The sequence below is a fragment of the Camelus dromedarius genome, chromosome 4 (genome assembly GCF_036321535.1).
Source record: "Camelus dromedarius isolate mCamDro1 chromosome 4, mCamDro1.pat, whole genome shotgun sequence".
NCBI lineage: Eukaryota > Metazoa > Chordata > Mammalia > Artiodactyla > Camelidae > Camelus > Camelus dromedarius.
In genome coordinates, this window is record NC_087439.1 from 34,569,751 (window position 1) to 34,591,186 (window position 21,436).

A 21,436-nucleotide genomic window follows, 5' to 3' on the forward strand; every position below is an offset into this window, starting at 1 on the left:
ATGGTAAAAGGAAGGACTGCAGAGAGAATGGGTGTGGAGACCTATAAGTCATGGTTTGGGTGGTGGAGAGATAGAGTTCTTACATCACGGCTTCTGTTTTCCCAATGATATGTGATGTGTGTTAGGGTAGTGCAGGGTAAACCAGATTTGGGAAAAGGTGAAGATTTGAAATGGCTGTTTTGAAACATCCTGGGAAATGTGATAAGATTGCTGGTCAGTGTGGATTGCCCATTAGAGACTTGTAGCCAGGAGTTTAATTGAGGCTGGTTGTGGATGTGGTTTTTTCTCTAGGCAGTTTCTTTAGCTGTTCAGGCAGAGATGTGGAGCAGGCAGGTGGTTGGGCTTAATCATCTTGAGGATTTGCCAGGTAAGGAAGAAGCAAGAAAAGAGGAGAAAGGGAGTTAAGGGTGCTTGCAAGGGAATGTTTACAATGATGGACCATGACCGTAAGCTGGGCAGAAAGGAAGTGAAGTGTAACTGACAGTGGAAATTGCCAATGGATTGAAAGCCAGATAATGCCAAGAAGATGCTGGAATGGAAATACCAGGGTAGATGAGTTGGAAAAACAGAAGGTGGTGTTTACAGTGTGGGTTGCTTGCAGCTGAAGTCTCAGAGCTGGTGCAAGTACTCGTGATGCAAAATCAGAGGTTATGACAGTGAGAGTGGGTGGCTGTGGCAGGGTCAAAAGAGAAGACCTTCAGAGGTGGAGGTGGTTTGGGAGCTGGGGCGTCCAGGAGATACAGAAGACAGCAGAAGTGAAGACAGATATGAGTTTAGAGAGGGTACATAGCCAGGTACACAGGTCATCAGTGAATGGGGGAAACAGCAGGAGATGGGTAGATGACAGCAAGAAGGGGTGATGGGTGGTAAAGTCTAATGACATGAACTTCAAACTGTTAAGATTTTTAGACGAGGATAGAGAAGAAATTGGAAGTTGAAATAGAGAGACACTTAATGATCTCCAGGCTGGGGGATTTGTGGAATGGAAGCAAAGTTTTACTCGGAGTATTTACAGCTAAAATGGAATGGGAACCACAGATGCAGGCTGTTAGTCTGAGGTGGGATCCTGGGGGCCTTTTGTGAAGCTAGACATTAACTCTTTAATCGCTTAATCATAGGGAGGTCCCCAAAAGGGGGCTAGTTATCACCTGGTTCAGAGATGTTTTGATATTTTGGCCACTGGTACAGCCATCCCCATTTATACTGGCTCAACATTAGACTTAAATGTGAGTGTATAAACAACCTCCCCTTGATAGGATGCTGGGAAAACAGAATTAATAGGCTTCAGCCTTTAAAACTCAGATTAAATCTTACTTTCTCCATGTTTTGCCTGGTGAAAGAACATTCAGAGATCGAAAGGATAGATTTTGAGTTCTTGAAGGCTTAACTGGGAAGGAGGGAGGGCTGAGAAGGTGAGAGATGGGGCAGACTGGGCTTCTGGTGACACTCCAGGTAAAGAGGATTGTGGAACATGCTGGGATTAGCCCCAGTGATGGCGGGGGGTGGTGGGGGGAGCTGGACTCTGACCTCTGGCAGCTCCTGCTGACGTGGTGGCCAAGGGTGAACAAAAGCCTCCTCAGAGTATCCGCAGCCCTCGGGCATCTCCTGGTGGTGTGGTGGCCCCCTGGAGTGTAAAGGCCTCCTTGGGGACTGCTCATAAAAGGTCAGAAGTGCCAGGTTTTTTGCAAGCCTCTTCTCAGCCGAGATGGTGGTGCAACCCCTGGGCGAGGTGCTTTTTCCTATTTGGCGGAAGCTAAGGAGCGCTGCTTCTGGGAACAGTTATCTCAGCAAATGTACTAAGACTGTGCTCTCACTCCGTGTCACTGTCTTTGGCTTAGTATGGACCTTTAGGAGTGAGTTTGTGTCTGGAAGTTTACATCCAGTCTCCTGATTTCCCTCCTCCCAGACACATGTCCTTTTAGTTTATTTCCCAACCCTTCTTCAGGGAATGGGGAATGGGAGAATAGTCTTTTAAATTCAAATATGATTCTATCTATCCTACTAGGAATGTTGTGAGAATTAATATAACATGTATCAACCGACTAGCACAGTCCTTGTACACAGGACGTAGCCAACGAATATGCTTAAAAGCCTTCCTTGGTGATCCATTGCTTACCTAGACAAAGGCCAAAGCCCTCTGAACAGCCTGTAAGATGTCCAGAGATTTACTCTGGCTTGTGCATTCAGTCTCCTCACCTCCTCACTTATGGCTCCGGTGTACCATCCTGTGCTCTAGACATACGTATCCCACCCCCTTGTTCTTGAAAATGCAATGTTCATTCTTTCCATCATGTCTTTGCTCATGTTCACCCTGGATCCATTGCACCTTCAACATTTGAGTTAATTATTGCTTTGTCTACAGATCTGCCCCAATGGTGTTTCCTATCTCCCCTTAACCCCGTGGGTAATTACTCCCTTAGCCCCTAGTCCAAACCTTATTTGTATCACTTGTATTTGTTTAGAATTTTCTTATCTAAGCTGAGTTCCTTAAAGTCAGAAGCCATAAATTATTCATCTTTGTTTACTCACAGTCTAACACAGTAGGTGCCGAATGAATTTGTTGAGTAAATGAAAATTCAATACATATTTAATCTTACATATTGTCTTTCTGTTATGAAATCTAAATTGCATTTTGTATACCCTTTTTTTCTTTAACAGTGGAAGCCAACTTTCTGATGAAGTAGAGGATGAATGCAGAAGAAAATTGGTGACCATGTAGTTAGTTAGGATGGGAGGCAGATTTAATCCTGTGTTCTTTTTCTTTATTGAGTGACTTTTATTTATCTGAGTTATCCAGTGATTTTGTTCACCACTGTCATTGTTTTATGCTGAGTTGTAGTCATAACTTATTCAGTTGTATACCCAAAGAAATACAAACATCAAACCAATGTGGATTTGCATAGTTTTAGAACCTTGGTTAAAATGTCTTTTAGGTGTCTTCAGACCTTGGTTTCCTTGAACCTACATGAATGAACTGATTAATTATATATAATGAAGAGTTAAGATGTAAATGTAAATAACACATCAGCAATAAGAATCTAGTCAGAGAAGGATGGAAGAGCAAATGTGAAGTGAGGTGACAGGCATGAGTCTCTCCTTATTGTAGATGATTAGGAATGGTAAGAGGGCAAGGGTGGACTGAGGGGTAGTGGAGTGGTCAGGGGTCTGTGGGCAGAGTGGACCTTGTGGACATGGGTACATAAACGTGGTTTGGGTGACACAATAGACTATTGTCCGGTAGTTGGCACGCACTGAATAAATGGCCAAACAAGGCCCTTCTGACACATTCAGATGATTCTTGTTCCCAGGTTCTTGCTGGATGTGTAGCCAAAGTCACGGTGCATGTTTTTACATTTTGAGTCAGGGCATCATCCCAGAGGGGTAACATTCTTGAGAAATATACTGACTTCTTTAAACAAATATGGACTCATAGAGTTGGCATTTTGGTCTTATATTAGTATTTTTTTTCAAGGTAGATGGTGTTCAGGGTTTGTGATAGAGCCAGAAAGCAATTCCTCATCCTATGTCAACTAAAAATAAATGCCAGGAAGTATTCTGATAGAGGACAAGAAAACCACTCTTATGGGTCAAAGTTGTCCCCGTCACTAGGGTTAACTCAGGACACAAACCTTAGATCAAGCCTCTTGCCGGGAATGTTTTAAATCCCCTGACTAATTGAACTACTAGAGACAGACATATAAACATTGGGCTCCATGGAATCAGAGTCTGATCTAAAGTGGAAGAGAGCCCACTGCCTCCCTGTGGCCTCTGTACCAGGTAACCTCTGGCCTGGAGTTGGACGTGCGTAGATGCTGGGCTTTCCAAGGCTTTTATGTTTGATGGAGTGCTCCACAAATAACAGTATCCGTTCTGTTGAAGAGAATGTTTATTTTGGGAGAGATGCTAGAGAAAGTCTGGAAGGGCCCTGCTTACTGTTTCTTTCAGGGGAAATGGCTAGATTCACTTCCCCCGTGTGTGTCTTAAGTGCACTTGCTTGGGCAGAGCCAAGTGCAGCTGGGGCTAATGCAGGGCCGTGGCCGCTGTTTGTTCTCTCTGACCGCAGCCTCTGCACACGTGGGAGCCCATGTAGATGATGTATTGGGAATGGGAGTTGTTGACAGCAGAGGTATTTTTATACATTTTTCACATTATCTCAAATTCTCAATGGAAGTTGTGAAATAGATGAGATTTTATGCATAAGGCTAAAGCTCACAGTCAGTCACACAGCCAGTAAGTGACGTAAGTCAGAGTTCAGTCCGGGGCTGTCTGTCTCTGATGACCTCTCCACTGGCTGCCTCCCACAGAGAATGTGCTACTGACTGGTCAGTAGTGTCGTTTGAATATGCCAAGGACAGCACCCTATGACTAGAAGGATCTCAGCTGTGCCTCGGGCAGCAGCAGTGTTCCTGTCTGAGAGCACTGAATTGTCACAGGGAGGGGACAGAGAGAGCATTGGCCTCCATCTAGGATGATCTGTCCTTTCTCTGTGCACCTGTGGGCTTCCTTCAGGGCTGGCCCAGTGACTGAAGAGATTCTATATTTCTGGAGTTGAACCCTGGGGGACACTAAATTCCAGGAAGTTCTATCAGCTTTGCAGTCACTGCTTTGATTAAATTGTTGGGATCTTTGATGTTGTGTTAAACTTTAAATCCCTGAGAGGATGTGATATGAAATAACTAAAAATCCAAGACTAGTTTAGGTGTAGTTTAACTCAGGCTTAAATAGTTATTGTGTCAGATGCTGGAGGCAGATTCATTCCAGTTAGGGTAGAAACTGTTCTTCAGAATCAGGTAGATAATTCGGTGACATTTTCCAGTTCTTGCTGCAAGATTCCTAATAAATTCTAAAGGCAAACTATCCTTTTCCTTTCTCTGTGTGGGTCTTTTACTCTAGTCCATTAAAGATGAGAAAAGTTGTGTAACAGGAAAGTCACTCAAGCAATGGTCAGATGATATGGGATTTAGTCAAATGTCAACTATCTATCTGCACGTGCTCTTTAGAGCTCTTACTTTTTTTCATTTCTCTCTCATCCGCACATACACATAGATGGGTTTTTTTTTCTTATTACAAGAGCACTACATACGCATTTTGAAAATTTTAAAAATGATACACACAAGAAAAAAGGAAAATGACCCTACCATTCAAAGATGAGATTTTAAACATTTTTGGATATGTGTTTCTATCCTTTGTGTATGTGTGTGTATATGTGTAAATCAGAAACACACATGGACACTATTTTATCTATTTTCGTTCTCTTTGTAATTAATTTTCTATTGCCCATTACCCCATCTCCATCCAGAGTGCAATTAACTCAGAAAGAATTGACTCCTAAGCAATCAAGAACTTCTAGAATATGTAAGTTATTCAGGGCTGTCCACTTATTTCTAGACCTTAATAGTTATTACCAGCATAAAAATGTTTTTTCAAGTCAGAGTGGGATAAGAGACTGGCAATCACTTTGGCCTGGTGAGTGACCTACCCTTGTCATCCAGTTTGGGTGGGAGAAATGGCAGGAGGCCAGCGTTATGGGATCTAGCAGTGCCGTGAAAAAGGAAATGTGCAGAAGATCTCAGTCGTTTATATGCGGAATCTGAAGTCCAGAAATATCAGGTGGCTTTGCTGAGGCTGAGACTATCACAGGGTGGGGGTCTGGCCCCAAATGCTGCTTGCCTGTTCTGTGACTGCTGCCTCAGGATACAGTCTGAACAACAAATCATGCAGCTGGCAGCTATCAAACTCATGACCATGGGAGTAGGCACAAGTGCACTGGGTGAGGTCATGCCTGAAGGTCGTGGCGTTGATATTGGAACCTGGCATTTTGACAGGAGGCCTATTAGAAATGCTGTTTTGTAAGTCATTTTGTAAGTCCTGATGGCCCGATGGTAAGATCAAAGTCTCCAACTATGAGCTAAATTTTTTGGATTAACTTTGGGTTTCACTGAACATTTTCTCAAAATTTATGGTTGAGAAGAGGCTGTTGAGTATAAATTGCTAATGTACTCTGCTGATTTCCATCAGCTATGTGATTTGACTGACAACACTGCGAGCCTAGCCTACTGGGGTCTGGTGAATTACATCTGCTCAGCCAGAGTGTTTCTTGAGCTGGAATTGAAATGCATGGCCCTTTAGTTTCCAGTGTGATGCCAACACTCAGGCAATTGACTTTTGCTCTTCAGTCTCCAGCAGGGGGAAAATTATGAAATAAAACGGGGAGAGGACAGGCATCCTCAAGATTCAAGCCCATAAATATAAATAACTGTAATTAATCATATGCAGTCTCTCTTGTCTATTACATCTATGCTCGGTGTGTCAGTAAGTTTTACACAGCTCTTTAGCACCCTGCCTGTAGTTGGTGGGGAATGTTCCGAGTGCCTTGGCTTGTTGAGATGTGACCTTGGGTTCTTTTCCAAAACAGGTCCTCAAGATAGAATGAGTTGTGGGGGAGAAAATCACCTGCAACATACCCCAGCCCAACAGGGAATAGAAATATAAAAGAATTCTGCTGTTGGCATTTGAGAGGCTCTCTCAGTTGACACTTTCCAGGCTTTGTTACCAGCTTGTTAGACTGAATGGGATGGAACAGTCTTTCAAGTGTGTAAGTTCAGTAGATATTTATATTCAAGATTATCCCTAAAGTGTTTGTTTTCCTATTATAGAATCCTGCTTTTGATTGTGGTTTACATTTTTGACTATTTTCTCATGTCATTTGTTAACTTTTTCTCTCTGTCCCCATAACGTCCCTTTTTCACACTTTCATCTGCTCATTATGAACATTCCTACTGGTGTCCTTAAGAAAAAATAGCAGCTTTTACTTTGATTACCCTAAAAAGCATCCTTTATACTGTAGCTAGGGTCGATCTTCTTTTCTCCCTTCTTCTCTAAATTCCATCGTATTATTGCACTGATTAAGACCTCCCATTCATTTTCTGTCTCTATCTTGTCAGAATTAACACCTTGCTAGGAGGAAGTCATTTGTGACTTGCCACCTGCCTGGGTCTTTGACCTGACCTGGAACCCACTGCCCACATCATTCACTGTGCTGCCGCCACAGTGGCCTTTTAGTGTCCAGTAGAGGCCAAGCTGACACATGCTGTGTGTCTTTGCATGCCTGTCCCCTCTGTGTGGCAGGACCTTCTCTTAGATCCCTGTGTGACTGGCTCTTCCTCCTCAGTGACATTTGTGCCAAATAACCTCCATGAACCTTTTATCTAAAGTAGATCCCACCTACTCCCACTCTCCAACCTAATTATTTCCATAGCACTTGTCAGTTTCAAAATACTCAGTTTTTAAATGTGTTTACATGTTTATTTTTTGTTTTCTCTAATTCATGAGAGCAGAAAAATTGCCAGCCCCTAAGCAGTGCTGAGGATCTAGCAGGCATTCGTTCAGTCAATCCCAGCTGCATGGATGTTGCAGAACAAATGTCCCTCCTTTTGTCTTCCTTTAGTTGGGTAGGTCCTTCAGTGATACTTCCCTGAGTATTTGTTGAGCTCTTGCTTTGGCTATTTTCTTAGAATGTGCAGTTTTTATCTTTCACTCACCAACAGCGTGTTTTTCATAAGCCAGTTTCCAACAAGGAATTTTGACGTTTTTTGGCTCATGTATCTGTAAACTTTTCTTTAAATCCAGGAGAGCAGAGAAAAAGGTTCTAGTTGTGTCTAGAGCAGAGAAACAAACAGCTTTGTCATATTTTTTCCAGGGTATGAAATGTGAGTTTGTTCAGATGAGGCAGAATTGAAGTAAGAATTTTCTTTTTCTAATCTTGGACTATGCGCTTGTATCTGGTTTGAAGTTCTTGATCATCTTAAGAGGCTTGTATAGTTTGTTTCATCCATACTGTATAGAGCAAACTTCAGAAATTATCTGGTAAGATCCACTGACCTAGAACAAAGGAAGGAAGAAGGGAAAAGGCCCTTGAATAGATGGAGAGAGAATGTTGAAAATTCAGATGCTAGGATGCTAATAAGTTGTTCCTTTTGCCTTGCTCAGAGTTATCTATTTGTATTTTAAACAGTTTTAGCTAACTTGGCCATCACTTTTCTGACCGTAGTGTCAACAAGTTAGAAGTGAGCTGGAGAGCTCAAAGATCAAAAGGGAAACTTACCATCAGCCGATCGTTTGGAAGAAAGAGGAAAATTTTATAAAGCAGATATGGGAAGAATTCAAGCGGGAACAGTCTGTGGTTTGGAGCCACTTAGTAAAGAGGTAATAGTATTGAGCTGTTCCTGAGGGCATTGCCCTATCAGCGTAGTCTAATGCACAGAAGGATGGCCCTAAGCCATCAATAATTGCGTTCACGGTTGATATTCTTTAAGAAGACAAAGTGTGGCTTGTATTTTTGAAATATTTTAATTCAAAATAGCCCAGACACTTTTTAAAATAGTAAACTCCATTCAAATGTAAGCCTTTGGAAGGCAGGGATTTTTGTTGTTTGTCCTCAGTTGTACTTTCAGTGCCTGGGACATGTTAAATGATCAGAAAATAATTATTGAATGAAAGAATGAATACAAATCTTAATCATCCAACAGTGCGAAATAAATAGGACATTAAGATAGTACCTAAACTTTAATGCAGAAGGTTTGGGTTTTTTTCCTCTGTACCTACTGAATGAAGTAAAACCATTAAATAATACAAATCTAAAGTTAAAATAACTCTGACATTTTCAGAGATACTTCATTTATAGATGGAGTGAGGATCAGCAAATTCAAATGATTTGCCTGAAATCACAAAGCAAGTTAGTGGTACAGACAGAATTACAAGACAAGTCGTAATCTCTCCTTCTAGAATACCCTCTGGTGATTTCCTTTTTTTGATCTGGTGTTTCGAGAATTAGAAGAATATAGAGGGTTTTGTGTGTGTTTGTACTTTTGTTTGTTTTGCAGTGGCAGTTTTAGCAAGAATATTGAATAGAACCCTTTATCTTCACTTTTGCATGCTATTTAAATTTTCGACTGTCAGATGCTAGTGTATTACTGTGTAATGTTGGTACATAGTATCTCCCGCACAGTGACTAGGCTTGTTTATAGTCTAGCACTTGAAAGCTTTCCACTTAGGGTGTGTGCCAGTCCTTTTAAAGAAGAAAACTCAGAGAAAGAGAGGCTTGGAGAGGATGCCTCATTCAAGTGGGGAGAATAAGATCTTAGGACCAAGACTATTTCAGCCAAGATGACTGAGATCGAAATACAGCTCTGTTTTATTATTTTTGTATAGGTGAAAGAAGACCTACTAGCTTTTCTTCTCCTTTTTGAGGGGTCAGGGGATGGAGCCTTTACAAAATGTTGTATGATTTGTATTCCATACTTTTGAAAGAAACTTTTGTTTGAAATACGACTTACTGCAATCTGTCTCTCCTGTTGTCCAATTCTTAACTTCCTTAAGAGTCAGATATTTTTAGGGAGTGTCATCGCTGAACTAAATAATATAATACATGGTTTTTTTAAGATAGTACATCTTAGATTTCCTTTGCATGTGTATAATTTCACCCTTTGTTAATAGTTACCTTTATACCTGCAGTGGGTTATTAGATATGCAGGGGAGTGAATTTTAAATGCAAATTTCAACAGATTGTTGGGGAAAAAAGGCTACAAGATGTACAAAGTGGTTAGCTTTACTTCGTGGGGATCTTCTCTAGCTCAGAAAAACAGAATAACTGGTCTCCCCGCCCTGCATCCTTCTTGGTCTCTGTTGTAACTCGCAGCCGTGGCTTATGCATTTAAAAAGCGGTAATGGAGCTACAATTAGGTTTGGAACTTTTTTTTACAATGTAAGTAAATTAAATTAACCGAAATTATTGGGCTGTAACTAATTATCATAAAAATTATGTCATAGTTTTTTATGAGCTCAAGATTTCATAAACTATCTTCAACAAGTATTTCCTAAAATGCATTTTTAATGAAATATATAATACAATTACTACTGGAACTTTTGAAAGAATTGCTACGTTTTCCTCTTATTCAGTGATAAAAATAATAAACAAAAGCTGAATTAACTCAGTTGGCATCAGCATTTTGAAGTTAAAAAAAAGCCAGTTTTTTAAAGTTTTGTTTGTGCTTATTATATTTGAAGGCAGATTCTCCATCCTTCTACATCGGTGCTGTCCAGAAAATGAGACTTCAGAATAATGATCATGAGTCTTCTTCAGGTTTTTTTGAATATTAGAAAAATGCCTATATTTAGTAGATAATTTTTCCTAATTCATAATGCTTTATTTCTTAAAAATATATGATATTGGATAACAGTAGAAGAGATCTCCGATTAAGATCCAGGTAAATAGAAACTTAATTATCTGAAGCACTTCTTTCTCTGAACATGTCATTTAACTGAAATTTTCTTAGGGTGTTATCTTTTGACTAAAGTTCATTATCACCCACATGTGTTAAGAACGTTTTCATTTGATTCACAGTGTCTGCCCACTATTTTATAGCACTTACGCCCTTTTAAAGTACATTTATTTATATGGTAAAGTAGATATTTTCTTATGAAACATTTTGGGGTGTATATTCAATAGCCATGATTCTGATTACTTTATAAGGGTTTGTTATAGTTATAATAAATCTGGATGAGAGGCTTGACGTATTATATTTTAATGTAAAGGCAGAATTTTGAGCTCTGTTCTTTGGTTTGCAGTTTATTCTATAACAAAGTAAAGGGTCTTTTCTTGTCTTAATTACTGAAGTAGAGTCTATAACAGCATGTAAAAATCTAAAAAGGGGGTTTGTGCTGCCAAAGGAATGTGAACCATTTTTCGAACCCAACAATAGGGTTAATAAAGGGGCAGAAAGACTATGAGAAGCATAGGAGGGTCTGTTTGCCTGAAGAACTTTTTTGTGTGATTCATTGGTAACATTCCTTCTTCCTCAAGACAGAATTAAAGCTTTTTTCATTGTCAGCTGTATTCTTGTTAAGTGAGGCATTTCTTATTGGTTGATATATAAATACAAGTTTGTTATTTCATACTAGGCATGTTATCCACTCAGTTCCTTAACCTAACTTGTGTCTTTATAAGGGATGGGTATTTGCAGGGAGTGCTCTGTAAGGATTTTCACTTATGAGGGCATTTTATTTTATGCTTCCAGCATTACCTGAAATTACATATAGTAAACAAAGAAAGCAGACATATATTTTTATGGAAAATTAAAGATAGACTTTTACAACTTTAAACAAAAATCTATTAACATATCTAGGATGACAGAGAATATATATTAATTTTGGTTTTAAAATGAATTTAAAATGGAAAACAAGTTCACCTGCATGAACTAAGTGTAGTTCTTTATAATTTTTAATAGCAATTCTATGGAAAGCAAATACAATAGAAATCATTCCATTATGAATTAAATCATGATCATTTGCATTTAATGACTATAAATCTATTATTAGCTGAGATAGGGTTCATTGATTTCTTGTAATTCTACAGAGAACCTTAAGAAAGTAAGGGAAAGGGTCAACTTTGTGACTCTGTAGTACTGGTGTGCATTTTAGAAATGGCAGAGGACATAAACACATAACTTGGAAGTTGCCTTGGAGACACTTTACTTTTTTTTTTTTAAATTGAGTCTTACATAATAAATGACTGTTAGAGAGTGAGCATGTATCCTCTTGTTCCTCCTGGGCCCTCTTCCCTTTTGGTATGTTTTCATTTTAGAGGACTTTGTGAAATAAATGCTTTTAATCAATTGTGGCATTGCATATTAAATTTAAAAAGCAAAAATTACACACCGAAAGAACTCATGGGATAATGTTTGAGCTGAATTTTTAACAAACAGAGACTTAACTGTCTTTCTTTAAATGGTTGAACTTATTTTCTCCTCTCTCTCTTTTTTTTTTTTTTGGTGCCTTTTGTTTACATTTCTTAAGTCTGATTTGAAACTCTGGAACCAGTTCAACCTTTTTCTGTGCCAACTCCTCCTTCTGTCAAGCTTCCAGGCTCCCACCCTCCTTTGAGCCTGAGGCATGGTCCTGGGCTAACCTCTGTCTCAGTCCTCTGCAGCTGTGTGTTGTGTTTGTTCTAAAATGATATAACTGACCTAAGGTGCCCCAGAGAGACTAGTGGGCATCATTTCCAAGGTGCCTACTGGCTTGAAGCTTTGTGGACCAATACAAATACAGGGTTTGTCTTCTTTCATTTTCTCTTGGTTCCACAATTCTGTTTCTCTTTTGTCTTTGTTCAGATGCTCTCGCTTTGTTAAGATTTTGTCCCATCTTTTGGGTTCTGTGCTTCTGGCAAAGGATTTCCTGGGGAAGTTGATTGGAAATGGAACCTGCCCTTCACTAAAGCAGTTGGCCTTCAGATAGAGTGTGAAAGGCAGGGGCCCAGCGAGGGTTTGGATGCCGACCCTGCCGTGTGTGATTGTTACCTGAGCCCCCTCATCAGCCACAGGCCAAAGTTTTGAACATCCAGAGTGTGAGGATTCATTATATCTCTAAGTTTTCGGTGGACTTTTCTTTGGTTCTTTCATTTATTTTATCAGGAGAAAACTTTTCTCAATGACTTCGGAAAAACCTTGTGGTCTGTGCTTTGATACCCTGTTTGGTGTATGCATTTTTACAACTATAGGTTGTCATTGTTACTGTTGTGGTTGTGGCTCAAGACCTCTATATGAGGAAGGGCTAGGGAAGAGTGATAGAAGAGTAAGTGTCTGCTGTTTCCTTAGGACTCGATACTCCACTTATTTCCATTGGGATAATCTTGTGGATAACCCTTGGGTCCATTTTCTATCCAGACTTGACCTAAGTCCTTTTCAGAAATGTTTAAAGCAACGGAAAAAAGGACAATTCATTTTCAGTTTATGGACTAGGACTCCTCTCTGTTGACAGAGAGCAGGTTGATGGGCCTCTGATGTTGACTGTTTTGTTCATTTATGTTGTCAGCTTTCAAAAGACATGCTTGAGGGCTCACTGTGTGTTTCTATAGAGATCACAGTGTTGCTGTGTGAGATGTATGTGCAGAAGTGCCTCTCCGCTTGGCTGGGGAGGCTGCGTTTGCAGGTAGAGTGCTAATCATTATCCCCCTCGTAAAGATAACCTTGGGGAAAGAGGAGGGAGTACATGGTGCACTTTGGTTGGTACTTGTCTGTGTAAGCACTTTATCAGCTTATGCTTGGTGTGCCTAAACCGTGGTGTACTTTCTTATAGGAGCATTCCATAGCAAAGCATTATGGAATGCAAAGCATGCATGGAATGCATATGGAATAGCAAAGCATTCCATATCACATCGATAAGAATAATAAAGGGTTGGCTTTGCTGAAACATGTCTATTTCAAAGCAGCCCAAAATCTTGACTTTTATAGTTTAAACTGGGCTGCTAGGGGCAAAGGTGCTTTTGCACTCACTCCCTCTTCGTCCACTTTGCTGTGAAGACTTGCTGCCAAGTTCCATGGTTACAGACCTGTTGGGTAGGACTTCCTCTGATGAGGTCCTGCACCCTCATTTAGTAAGATTCATGGACCTTTTCCCCGTTAAGTCACTGAATTTGTGTGCAGGTGGACCTTGGGGGCCTGGCCCTCTGAGTTGTGCCTTCTGTGGGTTTGACAGTGTCATGACTCAAAATAGAGGAGAAGGCAGTTTTCCATGCACAGCTACAAGGTGGATGGCTGTACAACCTAAGTGTAAGGAGCTTCCTGGTTCCTTTGGACCTGCATCTATCTGCTTAGGTAAAGGGCTGAGTGAAGTAGCACAGGCTACGTCTGGGTCACATGCTGCAAGTTGTATTTTGTGTTTAAACGCCTCGTTTGTCTGGGCTCCCAGTGTAGCTGATCAGAAGGGCACACGGTGCCTTTATATCTTGCTACAGAGCACATGTTTCAGGGATCACAAGGTTTGTGGTGGAAATGACTCTTCTGAAAATGATCTCTGAGCTATCTTCCCCCATCCCCACCGCCTACACTGATCACTCTCGTGAAGGATGGGGAGAAATGTGCTTACATCTGTGCTGGCATAAGACTCAAAACTCCAAGAAGTCTCAATTTTTCTTAAATTAATGGAGAGCATGGAAATTAGAAAGGAAACTACTGTTTCCAAGCAAGAGGCCGGAGGACAGAAGAGTTTTTGTAAAAGTGAAGGGACTCCCTTCCACAGAGGAGTGATAGATCTGTTTGGATGGGTTTTTATTTAGGCTCAGTTAAGAGAGAAACTAGGACTGTAAGACAGGGAGAGGAATTTGAGGACCCTACTTTGAGAATTCGGGGGCCAGGAAGCTTGCTCTTGTTCTGGAATAAATCTGCTTGTGAGTGGTTGCCCAGGGGAACCTCAGCCCTTTTCACTGGGTGGTTATTTCTTGTTTCTAAGTCTCAGGTATGTGGCTAAGTCATTTTGATGCATGATTTAGCTGGAAGAGTAGCCTTGCCACTGAATGGGAGGAGGCAGAAGTGTGAGCTGTCGGGGACTGTTGGAGACAGGACCGGAGCGGTGGTTTTCATTGTCAAAGTCGCTCTGTCTATAATGGGAGTCCTGAAAGGACAGCTAGGAATTCAGCAGAGCCAGATAACTCGCAGGGTTAGCTGGAAGCATGGGTCAGCAAACTCTGAGAAGTGGCAAGCTCGATTTTTGTTTTGCTAGCAGTAAGTCCATTTTATTTTGTAGCAGATATATCTGTCAGTTCCAGACAGAAGAGTCCCCAACCCATACCTTTAGCGCTGATCACTTGTGTGAGTTTGAGGCCCATCTGTCTACCTCTTTGCTCCTTTCTCTCTGTAGGTGTTCTATCTAGATCTCAAATTTCCTTGATTCCAAATGAGCTCCTCTTCTCCCTTAAAAACTTGCTTTTCTTTCTGATTCTTAATGTTGTAATGTTGGGGCAAGTCCCCAGCTACCAAGGCTAAAACCCCTTATGGCATTCAGTCTCTTCCTGTTTCCTTCTGTAACCACTTGTCAGATCCTGTAATGGTCTCTAACTGAGTGCTGTCATTAGAGATTTCTGGGAAGCATCAATCTCTGCATTTGCACTTTGCAATGTTGTCCTAAACTGGGCTGTCATCCTCTCACATGGGGCACGGGGACTATTTATTGCCTTCCAGTTGGTCTCTCAGTCTTAGTCATAAGCTTCAACACAAAAATCTACTTGAACACTCTTCATAAATCATGGGATGAAGCATCTTGCTTCCTTCATCTGCAGTCTCAACTCTCATGGCCAAAAGAATATCATAGAAGAATATTTTATTTCACATATACAGAATATTCTTATCTCTTGCCCTGCACTTCTTAGACCTCATTTCCAAATGAACATGATCTCCAGCCAAGTCAGATAACAACTTGCATGCCTCCTGAACATTTCCGTGGTGTTCCTCCTCCAAATCTTTCTCAGTCCAGACCTGTTCATATTCACTGCCCCCCAAATCCTTTTCTTTCTCTAAGAACCCTCTCAAGGATACTGTCTTCTGAAGCTTTCCTTACTTCTTCTAGTTAGAACTACTCTTTTTTCACTGCAATGATACAGCACCTTGCTTTCTTTTCTATCAGAGTGTGTATGTGTGTGCACATGTATGTATTTCTTTTTTCTTTTTTTCTATTATTGTCTGTCGTTACCATGTGTTTAGAGCATACAGGATGAGCTGAAGCATGAATTCACTGTGCCATCTGAACTGGATACTCTACTGATTTTTTTTCAATTTGATATTGTCATGGTTTAGGAAATAATGTCACTTAGCAGCCTGCCTTATTTATAAACTAGTCCAGCCTTTCCAGGCATTTTGAAGGACCCAAAACACAGAAATGCTGGTGAAATATAGTCATTGTCTATTTAGTGATTCCATTCTTTCTTTGAGGGCATCATAACTTGGTACTTGAATAGAAATAGCATCCTAGTTTTACTCTTAACATATATCTTCTGCTTGATGAAAGTGGTTTTTGGATAGTGCTTTACCATCACCCCCACCTCCACTTCAAGCTGCTGCTTTTTTTGGGCTATAATATAATTTTTTTTTCTTCCAGTTTTATTGAGGTAAAATTGACATATAACATTATATAGGTTTAAGGCATACAACATAATGATTTTTTATATATAATGAAATGATTATCACAATGAGTTTAGTTAACATTCATAATCTCATAGTTACAATTTTTTTTTTCTTGTGATGAGCACTTTATAGATTTCTTCTCTTAGCAACTTTCAAATACACAATTCGGTATTAGTAACTATAGTCACCATGCTGTATGTTAAATCTCCAGAACTTACTTATATTTGAAAGTTTGTACATTTTGACTACCTTCACCTATTTCTCTCCCCTTCTACCCCCTGCCTCTGGCAACCACCAAGCTCTTCTCTGTTTCTGTGAGTTGGGGTTTTTTGTTTTTAGGTCAGTACCATAATGTTTTGATTACTATAACATTGCAATATTGTTTGAAATCAGGAATTTGATGCCTCCAGCTTTGTTCTTATTTTTCAAGATTGCTTTGTCCATTCAGGGTCTTTTGTCTATCAAAGTATTATGAACACTCAGTATAGCACAACTAGTTAATAAGACAGTGTTGTAAGACACATTTTGATATTTAATCCTCCAAATTGATTGTAAACCCCTTGATAGGTTGATAAACTCACAGATTATATTTAGTTGTGTGCCTTTTTATTTAGGGTTTTGTTTAGTTGGCCTGGTGTTCTCACAAGAATTGGGGGCTGGCATTGGTCTGTGCAAATGAGGAGCCAGTCTTGAGTCAATGTATATGTGATTTAATTCATGGGCTATTAAACATGGATATCACACCATGATAACTAAGCTATTCTTATTTTTGGATGATTTTTCTACCTCTGGTTTTCTTTTCTAACTCCAGTTTTCTTTCCTACCTCTAGTTTTCTCACACTTTTGCTTGCAAGAGGTAAAGATTTATTGACATTTGTGTTCCCAGTCTTTGCTAACTTCCTGGTTGCAGCTTTTATGCAGAAGGAAGCAATCTTTTCCTCTTGGTAACATTATGAAGACTTTTCTCTTTGTAATGGAATGCAAATGGGTACGAATAGTTCACAGCATATGGTTTATATTAATCTGTTTTTACATTTCTTTCTTTCAACATTAAAATGAAGTTTTCACATTATCTGGCAGAAGGTCACTAGTAGATATTTTGTCAGTCTTCTTCAGTGCCTTAGAGAAACCGTAATGCTGAGGAACTCTCTGGGTGAATGCTTCTGAGTAGAGTCTTATTTTGGGTGTAATAGCAAAATATGATGTGGCTCTTGGGGAGAGGTTGCCTTTCGGAGCAAAGGCAGGGCAGAACCACCTAGTAATTAAAAGCAAAGACTAAATTGTGTTTTTTGACACTTACTAGGGAGTGACCTAGGACAAATCCCCTACTCCCTTTGAACTGCAGGTGCCCTTTTTATGAAATTATGATGTTGTGAGGGTAATATGAGCTGATGTATGTAAAGAATTAAAAACATGGTACCTGTTACCAAGCAAATAACTTAATAAATGATAACCATTGTCATTATAACATTGATAATAGTGATGGTGATGAAGATGATAATGTTAGGAGAGCCAGGTGAAATTGATTCTGTGCTTTTGTTTTTGAATTACCTGTTAGAGTGATTTATTCATAACAACTAGCTAGATTATCTTACAGACGAATTTGATCACAATAGGAATAATAATATCCCCTAGGCATAGGTTATTTTATGAAAATACTGAAAAAAGAAACTATTAGCCATTATTATTGCTAACTCCACAGAATAATATATGAATGCAGTTTTTTCCGTACTATTAGTGGCTCATTGAGAAAACCCATAAAGATACCCTCCTTAGCATGTTTTGGTTTCAGACAAATCAAATTGAAGCAATATACCAAGGTGAGCAGGGAACGTAGGGATCTATACAGTTGGAAAAACTAGCTCCAAACTTATCTGGCTGAATGAGTGCCTCTGCTGAGACACTTTCATTGACTGTATTGTACAACATCCCTCAGTTGGCGCTACTAAAGTGTGGTATCCTTTGTGAGGTCATCGGTGACATTATCCACAAGACAGAAGCAAGGATACTGAGCTAAAGTCAGCCACATACCAAACTCACATCCAAAGGACTGCCAGGCTGCTATCTATATGGGGTGGGTTCCAGCGTTGTTTAGGTAAATAGAGCTGGGTCTCTATTCTCTGTCCCTAATTGTCAGGGGAACTCAGCTAGCCTGGGGATAGCATGAGTTTCTACTGTGTGATAGGCACACATGTGAACGGTTATAGCAGTATTAGGAGTGGTGATGGTGAACTGTGACAAATGGGTGCCTTCCAAGTTGGCTAAGTTGTGCTTTTTACTATTAGAGCAACCATGGACATTAGATTTTGCTTAGAGTTGACCAAATGATGAATGGAAGCTCTAGCCTGCATATACTAACCATTTTACATAACTTGGGAGAGGGGATGGTTGATGTAGAGAAGGGACCGGAAAGAAGAGACTTCCAGCAGCAGAGAACATACACGTGTGAAATATTTTTCTGGTGAGAATCTTAAAAATAAAGATGAGTCTTAGAATTTAGGAGTTCATAAAAAAAAATGAGATCAGAGGAAAAATAAAATTTTAAGAAATGCCAACTTTTATTTTAGTATATAATTTATAGTATTCCAAAATGAATTTTCTGTAGAATCATAGTTACCAACTGCACAGAAATTCTTTGATTTAGGCTAGTTATGCTGATAGACTCTATCCATTCAATATGAACTCAGAGATTTTAACTGTATCATAAGTTACATTGAGATACTATATGTTCTTTACTATCCTAGGTTAAAACTGACTTCATATTCAATACTTTCTTGGGTCATGGGATGTTTGTAGATAGGGTGTGTTGTCCAGACGGGTCAGTCCTAGACCCATTCAGGAAAGTAGGGTAGTGCCTTCCCTGTAAGATGTGGGTGTGCCAGCTGCTATTGTGAGTGAAAGGCTTAGGCAGGTCAAGTTGCTCAATATCAGCTCTTAAGTTAGAATTTTTTTAGGTGATCACATAGTTTTGCCTTTGTTTGTTTGTTTGTTTAGCAGACTAAACAGGAGGTTTTTTTGTTGAATTTTCTTTTTTCATCTTTTTTTTCTTTTCAGTTCCTGAAAAAGTTAGACTATTTAAATCCTCAAAAAAAAAAAAAAAAAAAAACCTCTAAAGAAATTTTAATCAGTCCAAGAGCAGAAAAAAAAATTTTTTTAAACAAGTGAGAAGAAAGTCAAGAGCTAACACAGTGCAAGATTTTATCTAGAAATACACAGTAAGCACAAAAATGTGCTTGATCTGGAGAGTTTCCCTTTGAAATTGTGGTGTCATGCCACTCTGGCTGGAAGAAACCTTTTTTTTTAAAGTTCCTTTAATGAAAGGAATTGCAGCAGTGTTAAATCTGTCATTTTATAAAAGGATCAAGGCATGGTTTTCATTGACTTTTTATCTGTAAAGTGTAGACTCTCCTAGGGATAGAAATGTAAGCGTGTTGGCTTTCAGTTCTAGTGAGAACTTCATTCGGAAGAGGGAAACTCAGGAAGGGAGTTGTACCAGAGCTGAATTAAGCACTTGCCAAAGAACCTGAAGCAGGCGTGAGGTTCATTGTCACGATGAGTGACAGAAGACTTTGACCAATTCTTTTTGTGGAGGGGATTAATGGTTGAACAAACTTGCAAGTCCAGCATGTGGTTTTCTCAGATACACAATGACATTTCTTTTCACAGCTCTCTTGACTTTATACTATTTAAATATCCTCAGTTGTATCTTAATTTTCCTTTCTTTAATTCCTGTTGGATGGTAACTTTTATATAGTCAGTTCCCTAGGGTTTTTTGTGTAGTGTTTTTGAATTGTGGTTTGCAAATTGGTACATTAGTAAATTCCTTATTGTATGTTTCTTTTCTAGTTTAACATAATTTCATAATTGACAGTCTCTTTTTACTATTGGATTGTTGTGTGATAAAAATCCTAATAAACTTTTTTGTTTCCTTTTTTCCTTGTCTTTGTAGGCTAAGAAATGGCATTTCAAAAGGCAGTGAAAGGGACTATTCTTGTTGGAGGAGGTGCTGTTGCAACTGTTCTAGGCCTCTCTCAGTTTGCTCATTACAGAAGGAAGCAAGTAAGTAATTGTACATGTATTGATTGTAATATGAAACTTAGATCTGTTAAAGAATTGTATGTGGGGTGTGCGCAGGCTGATGGTTTTGTTTAGAAATTACTGTCTCAGCTTGATCTGAAAGACACCAATTTAAAATAACTGCCTTAACGATCCTTGAGAACTGTGTGTATCTCATTTTTTAAAAAGTAAATTTCTTTATCAGAAAGCATTATGTTATTTAGCCTCTGTTTTGGCTCTTTGGTCTCAAAAGACTGCTTCATTTCTGAGTGCCAGGGTTTATTCATGTAGACTTTCCTTGTCTAATTCATCCAAATGTCTGGATACCTTCTATGTTCCTGCCAAGAGTTTGTCTTATTAGAAGGCAGGCAGCTGAGAAAGGAAATGGAAAAGAAAGAGCCTCTACAAAAGGCCCAACTTGGAATCTTGGTTTTATTTTTGCTAGGTTTTGTTACTCATATAGTTCTACTTAATATTGGGCAAAATTTTTAGTGGGAGAAAGCCATGAAAGTGAGACTGGCATGAAATTTCTAAATAATTTAAAGTGTTCAGTTCATTTTCGTTTTGGTTTTTTTCCCTCTTGGCACTACAACTATGCCTTTGCATAGTCCAAATTGATGCTGAGAAATAACTTTGGTGAATGGTTTTGTTCTTTTCACGCTTGAAATACTGACCTCAGTAGTTAGTGTTAGTCTCTTGTCCCTCCTTCCTCATGTCACGAGGGCATTTCGTGATGCCAGCTGGTTGGTGCATTCCCGATTCAAAGATGGAGGTGAAGACTTTGGGAAGCTATTTATAGATAAGCTTCCTATGAACTACTCATATCCTACATTTTTGTGAGAACCTTGAAACCTTGAGTTTTCTTGCACTTGCTGTTTCCATTTCTTTGTGCTAGAAGAGGGTGGAGCCAGCCGCCTTGCTTGAAGTTCCATGTCTTGAGTGGGAAATACCACGTTAAAAACACATGGTAGAAAGACTCAATTTGCTGACGCGTGAAAATAAAAAAGAGCAGCTCATTTTTAGTGTTACCTCCTAAAGATGGACGGTATTGAATAGTTTACTCTAGTTTTTTTCATTTTTAACTGTGAGCACATTACTCTTCAAGCTTCCCTAGGTATATGTGTTGCAGGTGTTATTGACTGGCTTGCTGTTGAAACTCATTCTCACCCATTGAACATGATTTTGATGTTCAAAATCACTTGATGCACTATTTTTTAAAAAATATTTCCTTAGTTCCTTAAAAGTAAGTGTGAAAAGACGTTGTTTATGCTGAAGCTATTTTAGAAGTGCAGTTCTGTTTGGGACTTGGACTTTTACAGATTAAATTACTTCTGCCATCTTTACCGGGGCTATCTGAAACGATACTGGTAAATGCCAGTGCCAAAGGTCATGACATCTAATATGATGAGTTGTTGCTAAATTTGTATGTG

General features: G+C 39.4%; 1 protein-coding gene across 7 annotated transcripts in view; it reads left to right on the forward strand.

The window, feature by feature from the left end:
* Positions 1-21,436, forward strand: part of GPD2 (glycerol-3-phosphate dehydrogenase 2) — a 193,343-nt gene that overhangs the window by 71,016 nt on the left and 100,891 nt on the right. For 6 of the 7 annotated variants that reach the window (XM_064484791.1, XM_031451426.2, XM_031451427.2 and 3 more), the window contains exon 2: positions 19,900-20,009. In XM_064484791.1, coding sequence (XP_064340861.1) covers positions 19,908-20,009 — 102 coding nt within the window. In that variant the 5' untranslated portion in view covers positions 19,900-19,907. Of the gene's footprint in view, positions 1-6,469; positions 6,596-19,899; positions 20,010-21,436 lie in introns of those variants that run through there. The other variant, XM_064484790.1, reaches the window with a different exon arrangement.